This window comes from Pelobates fuscus, chromosome 13 (assembly GCF_036172605.1).
Source record: "Pelobates fuscus isolate aPelFus1 chromosome 13, aPelFus1.pri, whole genome shotgun sequence".
NCBI classification, from domain to species: domain Eukaryota; kingdom Metazoa; phylum Chordata; class Amphibia; order Anura; family Pelobatidae; genus Pelobates; species Pelobates fuscus.
Window position 1 is genome coordinate 21,152,836 of NC_086329.1, and position 16,862 is coordinate 21,169,697.

Sequence of the window (16,862 nt, forward strand, 5' to 3'; positions counted from 1 at the left end):
TATCTTGCAGAGGGATGCAGCACTCTTAAAATTGCAAAGCTTCTGAAGCGTGATCATCGAACAATCAAGTGTTTCATTCAAAATAGTCAACAGGGTCGCAAGAAGCGTGTGGAGAAACCAAGGCGCAAAATAACTGCCCATAAACTGAGAAAAGTCAAGCGTGCAGCTGCCAAGATGCCACTTGCCACCAGTTTGGCCATATTTCAGAGCTGCAACATCACTGGAGTGCCCGAAAGCACAAGGTGTGCAATACTCAGAGACATGGCCAAGGTAAGAAAGGCTGAAAGACGACCACCACTGAACAAGACACACAAGCTGAAACGTCAAGACTGGGCCAAGAAATATCTCAAGACTGATTTTTCTAAGGTTTTATGGACTGATGAAATGAGAGTGAGTCTTGATGGGCCAGATGGATGGGCCCGTGGCTAGATTGGTAAAGGGCAGAGAGCTCCAGTCCGACTCAGGCGCCAGCAAGGTGGAGGTGGAGTACTGGTTTGGGCTGGTATCATCAAAGATGAGCTTGTGGGGCCTTTTCGGGTTGAGGATGGAGTCAAGCTCAACTCCCAGTCCTACTGCCAGTTTCTGGAAGACACCTTCTTCAAGCAGTGGTACAGGATGAAGTCTGCATCCTTCAAGAAAAACATGATTTTCATGCAGGACAATGCTCCATCACACGCGTCCAAGTACTCCACAGCGTGGCTGGCAAGAAAGGGTATAAAAGAAGAAAATCTAATGACATGGCCTCCTTGTTCACCTGATCTGAACCCCATTGAGAACCTGTGGTCCATCATCAAATGTGAGATTTACAAGGAGGGAAAACAGTACACCTCTCTGAACAGTGTCTGGGAGGCTGTGGTTGCTTCTGCACGCAATGTTGATGGTGAACAGATCAAAACACTGACAGAATCCATGGATGGCAGGCTTTTGAGTGTCCTTGCAAAGAAAGGTGGCTATATTGGTCACTGATTTGTTTTTGTTATGTTTTTGAATGCCAGAAATGTATATTTGTGAATTTTGAGATGTTATATTGGTTTCACTGGTAAAAATAAATAATTGAAATGGGTATATATTTGTTTTTTGTTAAGTTGCCTAATAATTATGCACAGAAATAGTCACCTGCACACACAGATATCCCCCTAAAATAGCTATAACTAAAAACAAACTAAAAACTACTTCCAAAAATATTCAGCTTTGATATTAATGAGTTTTTTGGGTTCATTGAGAACATGGTTGTTGTTCAATAATAAAATTAATCCTCAAAAATACAACTTGCCTAATAATTCTGCACTCCCTGTACAAGGTTCCAGTCACTGGGTTAGCTATAGCCCTCCATTACTATTGTCCAGACTTCAATATACGTTGTGGTTAAAATGAACTGGGTACACATCCTTTATGTGCTCTTCTTCACAATTCTTTTACTCATTTGGTCGGTTTAATGAAACGTGGTACACTCACAGTGGAGAGGTTGGTAATGGTATTAAGTAAAAACACAATTGTCTTGTGATTAAAATATCCTAATTGTGTTTTTAGTTTGCCTGTTTTGGCCTTAGCTAGCCGTTTTTTCAATCAAACCAAATAGAGAAATTAAACTAATTGCTCTGGGACTTTGTTATAAGAGATGCTCCTAAATACTAAATTAACAGAAGTAAATTTGTGTTCATGCATGCTGTTCTTATAGAGTGCCTCCACCACATTCCAAATATTTTGCTGGGAGAGGAGATTTTTAGACTCTGGCAATATGTTGTTGTGCTGTCAATATCTTGTTTATAATCAGTTTTATTGAAGGGTATATTCACTTTGACAGCTTCCTGTACTATTAAGTGTATTGAGGTCCAGAAAGACTACGTTTTTGGGTGGAGGGAAATAACCAGTTTAGTCAACTAGGTAGAATTTTCCTATGCTGTTCAAAATGTGAAGTTGAGCAGGTCAGGTCTTTATGGACATTTAAAATTGCATTTAATGGAACTCTGTAATTGCATTTAATTGAACTCTGTATCTCAGCTTCTCACTCTTTAGCTATTTTAGATTAAGAAAAGTTTACAGGCTTAGATAAGAGTTGATGACACATGGAGATTGGTTTACATCTCTTTTTTCAATAGCGCTAAAGAATTGTTCCCATGGAGTCCCGATTGTAACACTCTGACTTGAGGATCAGATTATATAGAAGATATATATTTAATAAATGAAGAAGGGAATCCAAATTTTTTTTATTTATTTTTTTAATTCTTTATTTTGTTGTGCATAGGAGATTACAACATTGCTTGTATAGCCACAACGGCTCTAACAAGCGCGGTGGTCATAGAGTGATAAACGTATTTGTGGCATAAAAATAACTTGCACATTTTTTGGTTAATTAGACGTTTCATAGTATTGCATAGTAAGTTTAGCGTGAGAATAGTGAAAGTAGAGAGACATAAGCTTAATATCGAGTAGAAATTTTAGCAAGTATGAGGAACAGTGCACTTTTTAAACAAGTGTGAAAGAGTAGTATCTTACCGGCACATTTTTAATAAGGACGGGTGGTCCAGAATATACAATACTAGGTAAGAATTCTGGCTAGTGCGGTTAAGTTTTGTAGCAGTAGTATGGGTAAACAAGCTAGTCAAACATTTAGTCTCGCATACAGTGTTGACAATAGTAATCAACAGTTGCTAGTGTAAGCTGCTTAGAGACATTTAGAAGCATACGTTTCAACAATTTAGACAGATTCAAGTAATCCAGTATACATTTGTGAGAGTTCAAATGGGGCACAGAGGGCTGTGTGACAGAGGGTACTATGCCTGGCTTTGAGTCTTAGTTCCTCTAGGGGTCAGCCGATGCCTTGTTGGGGCTGTGGTAGTCGGTGCAGCTGGTGTGATCTCCTTGGTGTGAAGGAGCTGACATCCCCTGGGCTATGCAGAGTTGCTGAGGGCACTGAGTGTAGCTCCAACCAAGCTGTGTGTCAGGTAAGGATTTCCTGTCTTGGGCTGGGGTAGTTCTGCATGTACCTTCCCGTCGCAGTCACCTCCCCTGGTCCAGCTCCCCTCCGCTTCGCTTGCCTTGTCTGTGGAGGTCTTGTGCTCAGCTTCGGTGGTCTCCTCTGTTTCACTGCCTTGCATGGGGGGTGAGAGTACTTGACCCTCCGCCGCCGTCCAGCTTCCGTTTTTTTGGGCCTTGTGACTTGACTCTGCCCCCTCCGATTCGGGTTAGCGTCACCTTTGTGAGACATCTGTTGTTGGGGTTGCGCTGCTGTTTTTCCCCGTCTGGCCTCCTGTGAGGTGTGCTGTGGTGGAGTCTGGAGTGGTTCTTCAGACTCTGAGGCTCTCATGCGGGCTTCCAGGGACTGCCAGAAAATGGTGAAGATGCTGTTCAGCCTCATCTCCGTTTCCCGCCATGCGTCGGAGGTGTGCGAGGCTTCCACCACATTAGAGACCGCCGGGTCGGTTGGTTTTGGGCTCCACGGAGCCGGTACTGGCCCATTGCTTTGCCAGGGAGTAGGTTGGGGGTAGACCGGGATAACCCCCACCAGTCCAGACGGGGGGGAACGAGGGCATGCAGACAGATTCCTGGCGTGGCATTGCAGCTGGGGAGCGGCCGTCTCCCCTGTGCCTGCCATACTTGTAGGCCTCATTGTGAGTTGTGCTCGGTTCGTCGCTGGAGGTATCTTTCTCTTCCCCTCGGTGTCTACTCTCGAGTGGTAGCTTTAAATTCACGATTAAGGGCCTGTGGGTCTGTGAAATTTAGCGTTAAGTGCCGAATTTAGCAGGAGCTGCTGTGGTGAGCGTCCTCACAGCTCTGCGGTCAGGCCCCGCCCCCGGGAATCCAAATTTATCAAGCAAGAACCCCAGGAAGTTATAGATCAGGTGGTCAAATGCTTTTTCAACATCAAACGCCAGCAAGAGACCCCCTGAACCAGAGCTCCGGAGGCAGGGGGAACTTGTTAACATAAACTACACCTGTGCAGCCTTGGACAAATCCAGTGTGATCGTTTTGAAATAACCTGGGTAAAAGGGAGCAAATTAGTTTTTTTTTTACAAGAATTTTTGCATCAGTATTAAACAATAGTAGTTGGCCATATATTTTACATAAAACAGGAGGTTTATTTGGTTTGTGCAAAGTAGCTGTTGTTGCTAACAACATATCGGTAGGAAGCTAATTCTATTTGCCAAAATGTTTGTATTGGTATTAAGAAGCGATATTGGTAGAGAATGTTTACATAAAATAGGTGATTTATCCGGTTTGGGTAACGTAACTGTTGTTACTAACGGCATATCAGTAGGAGGCAAAGTTCCTGTGAACTGAGCTTTCTGAAACACAGCAGTATGGGGCCAAAATAGTGGTGTATTTTTTTTTTATAGTAATTGTTGGATTATCCATCAGGGCCCGTGGGTAGGTACAATAAGTATAAACACTATTAACAGGAACTCTTTTTTTTTTTGGTCTTTATTTCCTTTTGGTTTCTGCATGTGTCTGGGCATGCAATTCTCCAACTATAAAGCAGGGGGAATCCAGCCTCTAGGGACATATTTAGATTGTTCATATTCATTTTCTAGATCAGGAGTTAAGTTGGAAATCCCTAGCGATATTGGAAGAAGTTGTTCATAAGAATGTTGTCAGTGAAACAGTAGTAAAAATCCCAACATTTTTATATTTCTCATGAAATATCGTGTCTCTGCATTCATGATGCGCCCTTTGACATAATAAAACTGGGTTCTGGCATTCACATCTCGTGGAGATGAAGTAAGCAGATGTTAATGTCTTTGAAACCTTTGGTCTTTGCCCACAACTAGCATGTCTAGATGGACATCAGCAATGATTTCATGAATACACTCTAATAAGTAGTTGGACAGTACAGTATTAGTAGCAGCCTTAGGATCCCCCTAAAAGTTCTCCTTCACCCATTTTCTAAGTTGGAAAGCGTCAATTTGAAAGACTTAAATGTATTCTCAAAATCTTGCAGCTGCACCTGTTAAACTGTTATGAGCATCAGCAAATTCCTCCATTTTATGTTCTACATGACCAGTACGCTGGCCTAATTCAGAGATTTTGATTTTTCAGTTCACATGTCAGGGTGTGGAATTGTGCAGACATTGTAGCTGTCAAGTGAGCACAGAAATCTGCTAACAGTTTTTAAGTTCTGATACCGTGGCCAGCTTGTCTTCTGGTAATGTAGCTGCAGACTCCAGGAGAGATGGAGATCCTAACAATGTCACCATCTTGGGACTGCTCCGTGCTATGCACTAAGCACTCTGTACGTTCAATGTTCTCCATGGGAAGTTACAGCCAAATTATTTGTGTTTGTTACTTGTTCAGAAGTCCCAAAAGAATCCAGGTACAGTACTGTAAGCCTTTCCAGGAGCCACGGAGTGCAATTAAGATGCTGACTGAATGGCGTGTCCTTCGTCTGCACACAGTGTAGGTCAAACCAAGGATACGGGCTGCAAAAAGCACATAAATATTATACACAGAGCAGATACATATAGAACGCAGAGGGGACAGCATAGGAGACACTAAACTTGCAACACACAAAGGGACCGGATGTGCAAATAAACATAACATGTGAAAGGACCACAGAGGATTAAATAAACATATAACAAGCAAAAGGGGAGCTCAAAGCAGCAAACAAGTATAACACATAAAGGGGCTGCCCATGATCAAATAAACGTAACACACAGAAGGAGACAGGACAAAGAAACATGTAACAGAGATGGGCAGCACAGGATCAGTTAAACATACAACATGCTAAGGGGTATGGTCATATAAACATGTAACACACACAAGCACAAACTAACCGGTAACTCACTAAGAGGAGTGCACAGTAGCACATAAACATGTAAGACACAATATAGACTGCATAGGAGGATTTAATGTAATTCTCACCTGTTCTCTGATAGTGTGGTAGCATACTCCCGGCTAACAAAGTCTTCTGTCCTAAGTGGAGAATGATGGGAAGTCTCAGCCCTCATCCTAGGGCTGTAAATCATGGCATTTAGGGCACTCAGTGACTGTTTATGAGACAGCCCTTGTTCTGTGCACATGTTCAGAGCTGCGTAAATAGTTGTCTCTATAAACCGACTCACTATACGGACAATGCCTGTTAGAAGAGGAATAATATTCTAAATACCTGGTAAATATTGAAATCCAAGACAAGCAGATTTAAATTCACATTATTAATACAGTCTGACACAGTGTTGGGTTTGGATCTAATGAAGGAGGATCCAACGGCACATTATCAGGACAGGCTCAGATATTGCATTCTGGGAGAATTGTATACACGTGATTTTTCAGAGATAAATGGACTACATGCAACTGGATGGAGTACATCCTATATGTTGTAACTCATGGGCTCTCTCCATCTGGAAGAAAATTAATTTGTCAGGTAAGACACTAATTTTTTGTTCCTTGGCTATATGCTCACAAATTAATTGTTACCCCCGGACCAGAATCAGACCATACTTGTAAATCTCAAAAGGTCAACATGGCACATTCCATGGTGGATCCTTGGTCAACTATGGTCATAACCTATGCTTTGGTATAAAATGCTCTGGTTTATAGATTCTGGTGGGCATTCTCTTGAAGGACCATTAACAGAAAAAAGAAATGAAGGATATGATCACCCCGTTAGAAACAGGCTGATCACCTTCAAGCCACCCCAAAATGGCGTCTCAAACAAAATAATAAACAACTTTATTGGAAAATTAAGGGTAAAAACTCAAGCGGCAGAAAAAATGCCTAAAAGAAAATGAGTAAATAGGGCTAGGTTTCGGCTATATAGCTATAGCTATACATCCTAGTATCAATCTCGAGTATTTGTAACAAACTGTGACAAAATGGAAAGTATGGATGCAAGTAGCAATGTAGCTGAAATGTAGCAGGCACCAAGCCCCACAAGATTAACACTTAAATACAGAAATCGAAAGGATAGAGGAGGGCATGTAGTAGGAGTGAAAATAAAGTGGAGATAACCTAATAGACCTGATAGAGGTAATATATAAAGGTAAAATCTAACCACAGTTAAACCAAAAAATGCAGCCCAGCCACCCTTTAATAGATTTCCAGAATCTTAAAACGGCTCCTAGATAAAAAGTGTAATACCCTGCAAACAGGTTATATCAGTTCAAATATAAATCACCATGGCAACCCATGGGCAGCCCAATGCGCGTTTCGGCGGTCCAAACCGCCTCTATCAAGGGCACAAAATAATTTGGAGTAGAGTGAAAATAAACCGCACTTAGGTTTCCCCCCAACAGTCAATTTAAATATCTCCTCGTACCTCCCATCCGACACGATTGGTCACTGACGGCCAATCGACTAGTTCTTCTCAGTGGGGAGGGGTAGGGAGGACTGTGCATGTCATACGGGTTGCACGCGTATCCGGCAAGCCCGTATCGTTCGTGCGCATGTCAGAAGAGATTCAAATGCGCATGTCTGCGTATCGGCGGTCGCGCATGCACAAGAACTTAGTTGTTTGAACCAGAATAGTATTAAGAGTGCATGTCCGGAGGCGCCTTGTTTATGCGCATGTCTATCGACCACAGGATGCCCATGCGTGAAAAACTTAGCTATGAGAAGTGAGTTTCATATAATTGTTTCTCACTTCTATAGCAGAGAGACAGTCGAAGAGCATTTGACCGGTGTGGGCAATAAACCAATGGCTAAAACTTTAAAGCCATGTAAGAGGAGAGTCACAATGCAAAGCAAGGGAGAGGGAGGGGGAAATAACGAATAATAAATCAATAAACAATCCAATCTAAGTACACATGTGTGGTATATAGAGACTAAAGAGAATGATTTCATGATAGATTATCTCAAGAAGAGGCTGGATCAAAGGAAAAAAGAAAGAAAATAAACGATACTAGTAAACCATAAGAAAATAAAGTTAAATAAAATAAATTAAATTAAAGGGGACATAATAATGCAACCAAATTTAATGTGTGTATATATATATATATATATATATATATATATATATATATATATATACATATATAAGAGTGTATGTATAAGTGGTGAATGTATATAACTGTAACAAAATTTACAGATCTATACGAGGGAGTGTATACACACACATATATATATATATATACATACATGGAGGGAGTATGTTGGCAGGGTAATTGTGAATATCTAGATGTACTTTAAGACTTTAAAGTAACTACCGTATTTATCGGCGTATAACATGCACTTTTTCTCCCTGAAAATAGGGGGGAAATGATGGGTGCGTGTTATACGCCGATATACCATATTTACTTACCTGTCTTGAAGCGTGGGCCGGTGTTCAGCGCGCACCGCGGTACTGGAACTTCAATTTCAGGTTCCGGTTTCCGGCGGGACTGAAAGGAAGTGTGCACACTTCCTTTCAGTCCCGCCGGAAACCGGAACCTGAAATTGAAGTTCCAGTACCGCGGTGCGCGCTGTGAAGCCGGCCCACGCTTCAAGACAGGTAAGTAAATATGGGACAAGGGGAGGGAAAGTGCACTATGGGACAAGGGGAGGGAAAGTGCACTATGGGACAAGCGGAGGGAAAGTGCACTAGAGGACACTACGGAAGGGGGGGAACAATATGGGAGGGGGGGGAAGAATACTATGGAAAGGGGGGGAACACTATGGGATGAGGGGGGGAACACTATGGGAGGGGGTGCAGAATACTATGGGAGGGGGTGGAGAATACTATGGAAAGGGGGGGGAACACTATGGGAGGGGGGAAATTTCCTGGAATTTCCTTCTTAAAATGAGGTGCGTGTTATACGCCGATAAATACGGTAAATAACCTCCATTTGTTTAAAAATACATAAGGATTTGGGAAAGAGCGCAGGTAACTTTTTCTCTTTGGTTTTTACTGAATGTATTGGGGCTGATGTGTACTATGGTTGTAGTGGGAGTTTGAGTGGGACTTGTTTTTTTGTATTTGTATCTACTTTTTTATTTTTTATTCTTTATTTTATTTGTGCATGGTTTGACATTGAGCATGCAGGGCCACAACAGCTGCTGCAAGTTCATAGTATCACATAACGTGGCAGATTAAACAGCACCGTTTTTTATTTTTTCATTATGAAATTAACAAGCTATAAGACAATTGTGGTTTGTGATAAACATGCTAGGCTAAGTGCCGGGATGTTGGGGTCCCGTTGTCTCCCGTGAGCGTGGAGATGGTGCAGGTCTTCTTCCCGCCACCCGCGCACATGGCGCCTGCCATCTTGGTAGCCGCTCTCGGGCCCCCCATCTCCATCTGCGTTATCCTGAGAAGGGTCTCAGGGTGAGGACTGGGATAACCCCACTGGTTCAAGGGGGGGGGGGGGGGGGGAGGGTGTCCGGATCCACCAGTAGTTGCGCCCCGAGCTCGGTGCAGGATAGTGGGGCAGCGGCCGTCTGCCCCACTCACCGCTGGAGAAGGCCCCGTTCGTGGCAACGAGAATATCTCCTCCCGGGGACTGTAGCTCGATGAGCCAGCCTCTCTTGGGGTCCAGCAGTCTCTGTGTTCTGGGCACTGTCGCTGTCGGACTGTTTGTAGGTAATAAGACATTGTTTTACAGCGTTATTGTCTGTATTTTGCAGGAGCTGCTTTTGTGTGTGACCGTCCAGCTTGGCGGTCCGGCCCCGCCCCCTTGTTTCTACTTTTGTATCACACAGCTAGGTTACAATGCTGTCGCCCATTCCATGTGTTCCCTAGTAGGACCCTTGACGGTTTGCCTTGACGTGGCAGGTGGGAATTCCCTCGAATGGCCATTGGAGTAACTAAATAACCTCTATTTGTTTAAATTCACATAGGGATTTGGGTAAAGAGCGCATGTAACTTTTTTTTTTATTTATGCTGGTATGTATACCTGTTTGCAAATCCAACACAGCATAGGACAGTTAAGGAAACATGACTTTTTAAAACTGCTGATCTAATTTGTATGAATATGAATGATTGGACATGGTGTCCAAATCTTTAACAGAAAATGTTCTATGTAAGTTCCTGGAATAAATCACTACATACCACCTTGAGGATTTCCAAAGCTTGTTGATCTCACAATAGTGGCATTTCTTAGAGCAGCTGTGATAGTCCAGTTTTTATCCCATTCCTGACTGGTCTCTGTCCATACAACTCGGTATTCTGGTCTGATAACGCCTCTGCTGCCCAATAGTTGGTTTAACCTGAAAAAGCAAAGAAGACACAAGTACATCTAAAAATCAAACCTTGGACTTTGCACAACTGTTATGATCTGATACCGTGACAGTGATTGTGCTAGAATTAATAGTGGTACCCTCAACCTTGCAAGTGTCCTAGTATGTGAAATCACCAATATTATATCACCTATACCGCATTCAGTTTGCCATGTCGTATTTATGATATCTCCCCCAATCATTAGTCACTATGTTTTAGGTTCCCAACATTGTAATTAAGGAATATTGACCAAACCAAACTCTGTTTGCTGTTGGTTATACCTGGATAAAGGTACAGCTGATACCAGGCTATACACAATGCAGCCTTCTCCCACGTGGTTTCTGATCTCCATACACACATTGGGTAGCTGCGATGGCAAGCAGCATACGAAGATAATGTGGGCCCAGGTGGCAAGACCAACGTTGTCATAAAAACAGAGCACTCCTAGCTCCTGGAAGTCACCTGGGAGACAAATTATATGCTGTATGTTTCATAAAGTTTCAATATAACCATCTGCCGAGCCAAAATGTCACAAAGGCTTTGTAACTCAAAAATCTGAGCCAGCACGCATAAAGTCTTATAGCTCAAGAACCTGTGTCACCAAGGAATAAAAGCTCTGTATCTTTCTAGTAGGGTATCAGTTGACAAAAGGGGAAATGTCATTAACCCAGTGGGGTCACCGGCGCTGGATAAAGGTAAGCTGCTGAAGGGGTTTTAACTCCTTCAGCGCCACGGGAGGTGGACCCTGAGGGTGGGGGCACACTCAGGGCACTATAGTGTCAGGAGAACCGCTTTGTTTTCCTGACACTATAGTGATCCTTTAAGGGCTTTTTATACTAGCATGACTCTATACACAACAATACTCTTGGAGGTATAAGTTACCCTCCCACATCGATCATATGAGTGCTCACTACCTTTCTGGATAGATCTTTAGACTCTCCCTATCTCATTCTTTTTGTGCTTTTCTATGTATTGATAATGCCAAACTGATGCTTCTCAAACATGCCCCTGACATGGACATTAATCTGTAATATAAGCCAAGACAAATACAGTAACCGGAAATAGGGGTCTCAGTTCCAGGATACATGCTCACTGTAAACTGACTATTGTTTGAAATGATCCATTCTTAATTTCGGTCTACATTTATAACTGATGTATCTTTTTGTCAAAGTATTAATTGCAGTTTCTGCACTGTCCATTGCCAATTTAAAATGAAAAATAAAGAATCTGAAAAAAAAACCTCTGTATCAAAAGTATGACGGCTCTGTACCACAAGCAGCTTTGCCAGGCTGGCATAAAGATGTTGTACCACTACCTCTGCTAATGTCTAACAATAGATCAAATTAGTGTAATATAGCAAAATAAGCCTTTGATATTGGTATTTAATCCTTTGAATGTTTTCTATTGCCTGCCAGTAGCGGTAGAGTTTAGTTTGAGTTGCAGGGTTTAAAATCAGTAAGGATCGTGTGATGTACTTACGCAAGGTTTCTGGTCTGCGCGTGGATATGCGAATATCTTCTGCTTGCAAGCCACTCAGGTCAATCAGACAGCGAGCAAGTTGCTTCCCCAGCTGACCTGCGCCAATAATGCCAACATGGAGACACTTACTGTGAGATGCCAGTTTGATTGTGGGAGCAACACTCTGGGTTGACTCTGCTTTATCGGTCTGTCTAGAGATAAGCAAATACAATGTTAGGTACTTACTAAATAATAATAAAAATGTTAATTTAAACCGTTTAAAGGAATATATTCTTATTTTTATGTAATTGAAATTAAGCAACGTATGTCTCAAACATTCAAGTCTCTATGAGTTAATTCTCTGAACAGGATAATTAACAAGGGAATTACACTTTCTAGGCTAAAATAGCTACAGTGGAAAAAATAGTCACGTTGAGGGTTTTTTCCCCCTAATTTGACAATTTTGTACTAAAATGAGCCATTTCCTCGTCTATTCTCCATTATTCCCAGTTCAGTTAAAAAAAAACTCGATGTGTTTTACATATCAGTTTGTGACAGAAGCAATTAGCCAGCAGCAGTGGAGCGCAAACCTTAGAAACATAGAATGTGACGGCAGATAAGAACCATTCGCCCCATCTAGTCTGCCCAATTTTCTGAATACTTTGATTAGTCCCTGGCCTTATCTTATAGTTAGGATAGCCTTATGCCTATCCCACGCATGCTTAAACTTCACTGTGGTAACTTCTACTATTTCAGCTGGAAGGCTATTCCATACATCCACTACCCTCTCGGTAAAGGAATACTTCCTGATATTATTTTTAAACCTTTGTCCCTCTAACTTAAGTCCCTCTAATTTAATAATGTCCTCTTGTTGTGGTAGTTTTTCTTCTTTTAAATATAGTCTCCTAATTTACCGTGTTGATTCCATTTATGTATTTAAATGTTTGTATCATATCCCCCCTGTCTTGTCTTTCCTCCAAGCTATACATGTTAAGTTCCTTTAACCTTTCCTGGTAAGTTTTTTTTTTTTCCTGGCAATCCATGAACCAGTTTAGTAGCCCTTCTCTGAACTCTCTCTCAGGTATCAATTTCCTTCTGGAGATACGGTCTCCAGTACTGCGTACAATACTCCAAGTGAGGTCTCACCAGTGTTCTGTACAATGGCATGAGCACTTCCATCTTTCTACTGCTAATACCTCTCCCTATACAACCAAGCATTCTGCTAGCATTTCCTGCTGCTCTATTACATTGTCTGCCTACCTTTAAGTCATCAGAAATAATCACCCCTAAATCCCTTTCCTCAGATGTTGAGGTTAAGGCTGTATCAAATATTCTATACCCTGCCCTTGGGTTTTTTGCCCAAAATGCATTATCTTGCACTTATCCACATTAAATGTCAGCTGCCACAACTGTGACCATTTTTCTAGTTTTCCTAAATCATTTAGCATTCCAGATGTTTGTGTACTATGTTTCAGATAATGCCCAGCCATACTACAGAGTAAGTAAGCTGTGCTTCTCCACGATACACTTATTATCATACCTCTCAAAATTGGGAGGTATGAATTTAAGATAGAGGGTAAGGGCTTTCAGTGATGCCACTTGAATCACCCAAGGAAATGTCATGTCAGCTTTGGTAGGGCCTCAGCGCCGCTCACCTCTTGTGATGTTATTGAGTAAGCTTGGCCTTCTCTGGTGCAGTCCAATCCAATGCTCCGCATAGAGGAGCATTGGGGACCTGATGCACATGCGCGGTGAGCATCATGCGTGCATCTAAGGTTCCCCATAGGAAAGCATTGTATTCATAGGCGTGCGCAGCCTATTGTATAAGGGTGTGCACCCTAAAGCACACACACGCCGCATGTATATATATATATACACGCACATACACACACACGCACATACATACATACATACACACACACACACACACACACACACACACGTATACTGCTGTGTGTGTGTGAGGGTGCTGTGTGTAGGTGATGTGTGTGTGTGAAGGCGCTGTGTGTGTGTGAGGGCGCTGTGTGTGTGTGAGGGTGCTGTGTTTGTGAGGGCGCTGTGTTTGTGAGGGCGCTGTGTGTGTGTAAGGGTGCTGTATGTGTGTGTAAGGGTGCTGTTAGCGTGTGTAAGGGTGTGTGTGTAAGGGTGTTGTTAGTGTGTGTGTGAGGGTGCTGTTAGTGTGTATGTGTGAGGGTGCTGTGTGTGAGGGTGCTGTTAGTGTGAGGGTGCTGTTAGTGTGTGTGTGTGAGGGTGCTGTTAGTGTGTAAGGCTGATGTATGTGTGCGCGCGCTGTTTGTGTGTATTGTGTGGGGTGGGGTGGGGGCTGTTTAGTTAATATCCCCCCTCCCTTTTTACCTTTTGTAGGGAGGGGGGACCGTGCTGCTGCCATCCCTGGTGGTCCAGTTGTGAGTGAACTCTAGCCCCTCAACCTGCGGGGCTAGAGTTCACTCTTGCGAGAGGAACCCGGCGGAGCTTCTGGCTAGAGCTCCCCGGGTCCTCTCCTGCCTCCCTCCATGCTGCTGTGGGCCGGTGAGTTAGATCTTTGATCTCCCCACCGGCCCATGGAGGCTTAGAGCAGAGCCGGCGCTCAGATTGCGCGGGCTCTGCATGAGCCGACAGGGGATATCCTGAGATCTCCCCTGCCGGTCTCAATCCATAGGTGTGCCACGGGATTAGGGTGTGCCCACGCACACCGGCACACCCCGTGCACAAGCCTATGATTGTATTCAGTGCTTTCCTATGGGATTCCATGTCCCATTAATAAGGTTTACTCACTCGATGCCGCAGGAACGTCTCTAGTGGCTTTTAAGAAGACACCCACTAGAGGTGGATTTAACCCTGAAACGAAAACATTGCACTTTCTAAAAAAAACTGTAATGTTTTACATTGCTGGGTTAAAAGGACAGGGCCATCGCGATGAAGTGCTCTGTCTCACTGGATCCTTGGATGCACTCATACATACTGCACATTACTGTGAATTATATTTCTGTGATACACACTAAAAGATCTCACCTGATGTAAAGCAGCACTTTGCAGAAAAAGACACAATGAGCACATGCATTCAGCGTTAGACTGTGCCTCTGCTTTATCAGGACTCCAGGGTTCAGGAAGTTGAGACTGGCTTTGAGATCCATGGCGCTGGAAATCTTTAAAAGAAAACTCTCTTTAGTCACAAAAAGTTTCACGTCATATATTAAACATGCATTGACGTTACATGCTAACTGATTGCAGCAGTGATAGACAAGTTACAGTGTATTTACTCTTAATTGAAAACATAGTTACAAAATGTAAGCTAAAATAGCCGAGCTGTATAAAATAATTTAGCAGATTCTGTTATTTTAGCAATTTGGTTTTCAATTCACTACAGTTTAGTGAATAAACCCCACCAATCACACATAAAACATACATTCACATTACACACACGGAGCCATAACATGACAGTCATATAAACAATATTCCAAACATTACTGCCATCTATTGCTGCATTTTGCTTCCTAATAAAACTCAGAGTTACTGACTGGCTGTTATTAGGCTTGGACGTATAGGAGACATGACGCATGCTCTTCGATCGCTTTAGCACACAAATGCATTTTATTGTTGGAATAATGGGCTTCCTGATTTCCATAAAATGCATGTTGAGTGTTGACCTGATCGGAGTGATTTGTCCAACATGTTAGGAGTTAGTCCTCTGGGAATATTTTAGGACAGAGCACTGGGGCAGTAAGTTGTTATGGTCATATTATTGGGGCAGTCAGTTACTAAGGTTAGGGCCGGGGTAAGTCATTAAGGCCTTGGTATTGTATGTGAATATAGGGCACTGGGACCATATCCAACACTCTGGAAATACTTTAGGCAGAGGGAGTCAGTTATTAAGATTAGGGTATTTGGGCAGTAAGTTATTAAGGTCAAGGTATTGGGGCAGTAAGTGGTTATGGTCAGGGTACTGAGGCAGTAAGCGGTTATGGTCAGGAAGTGGTTATGGTCAGGGTATTGAGGCAGTTAGTGGTTATGGTCAGGGTATTGGGGCAGGAAGTGGTTATGGTCAGGGTATTGGGCAGGAAGTGGTTATGGTCAGGGTATTGGGGCAGTAAGTGGTTATGGTCAGGGTATTGGGTCAGGAAGTGGTTATGGTCAGGGTATTGAGGCAGTAAGCAGTTATGGTCAGGGTATTGAGGCAGTAAGCGGTTATGGTCAGGGTATCGGGTCAGGAAGCGGTTATTGACAGGGTATTGGGTCAGTAAGTGGTTATAGTCAGGGTATTGGGGCAGGAAGTGGTTATGGTCAGGGTATTGGGGCAGTAAGCGGTTATGGTCAGGGTATTGGGTCAGGAAGTGGTTATGGTCAGGGTATTGGGTCAGGAAGTGGTTATAGTCAGGGTATTGGGGCAGGAAGTGGTTATGGTCAGGGTATTGGGGCAGTAAGTGGTTATGGTCAGGAAGTGGGTATGGTCAGGGTATTGGGGCAGGAAGTGGTTGTGGTTATGGTCAGGGTATTAGCCATGTTAATGAATCCTAGCAGTGAGTCGGTAAACCAGCAGCCATTATAAAGCAGACTGAACCCCGATAGCTCCCAATAGAGCCCCCTCACCTTACCCATAGCAAAGTCTGAACGCTGTATCCAAGGCAACACCAATCAACGTGGCTTGCTGAGGAGGCGGGGCGAGGTGGGTTTAACCAATGAGATCTACCGACCGAGGAATGGGCGGAGAAACCGACACCAGGAAGAGGCAGAGTGTGATGTCAGTCACGTGACTGGGGAGGTCACATGGTGCAGGCTGGACCGGAAGTACCAAGATTTTATCATTTCTGTAATAGTTGTTGTTGTTGTTAAAGGAGACAGCAATATATTTCATTATCTAAAATACAATATAATCTGTATTACAGCCTGAAATAAAACAAAACATGGATTATAGCCTGAAATAAACCAAAACATGGATTATAGACCTCTATTCCTAGTTTAGCTCTGCTCTATAATGGTGGAGGTTTCCTAGAGTGTGAACACATTTTTACATCGTACATACTAGGTATCTCCAAAATGCTTTCTGTGGCTTCTAGACTTCAAAATAAAAAATTATTACAAAATAATTCACAGCCAGGCCATATTACATATAGTATACAATACTCCTTATAACGGGTAGTCTAAGCATCTTTACCATTGCAGCCTTCTGAAGTGGTTATGGTGCCAGGAGTATGGTTTATGGTACCTTGTCTCTAAAATCATCATGCATGCTCATATATTAAAGGGTCGGCAGCATGATTGCAAATATGATGGTGTGTAG

At 42.9% G+C, this 16,862-nt stretch overlaps 1 protein-coding gene across 1 annotated transcript; it reads right to left on the bottom strand.

The window, feature by feature from the left end:
- Window positions 1-4,331: 4,331 nt before the first annotated feature.
- On the bottom strand, window positions 4,332-16,239 carry NOXRED1 (NADP dependent oxidoreductase domain containing 1). The gene is made up of 7 exons (XM_063439651.1): window positions 16,177-16,239; window positions 14,597-14,730; window positions 11,606-11,796; window positions 10,408-10,588; window positions 9,959-10,116; window positions 5,860-6,073; window positions 4,332-5,417 (listed from the first exon to the last, which is right to left on the bottom strand). Exons 2-7 carry the CDS (start codon window positions 14,716-14,718, stop codon window positions 5,237-5,239), a joined length of 1,047 nt encoding a protein of 348 aa, XP_063295721.1. The 5' UTR covers window positions 14,719-14,730; window positions 16,177-16,239; the 3' UTR covers window positions 4,332-5,236.
- Window positions 16,240-16,862: the final 623 nt, after the last annotated feature.

Excerpts from the sequence above, each read along its gene's own strand:
- NOXRED1 (XM_063439651.1), bottom strand. The coding sequence starts at position 14,718 with ATGGATCTCAAAGCCAGTCTCAACTTCCTGAACCCTGGAGTCCTGATA. Across the intron at positions 10,589-11,605 it reads GCGCAGACCAGAAACCTTGC|GTGACTTCCAGGAGCTAGGA; the intron begins GTAAGTACATCA and ends TTTGTCTCCCAG. Across the intron at positions 10,117-10,407 it reads TCAGCTGTACCTTTATCCAG|GTTAAACCAACTATTGGGCA; the intron begins GTATAACCAACA and ends TTGCTTTTTCAG.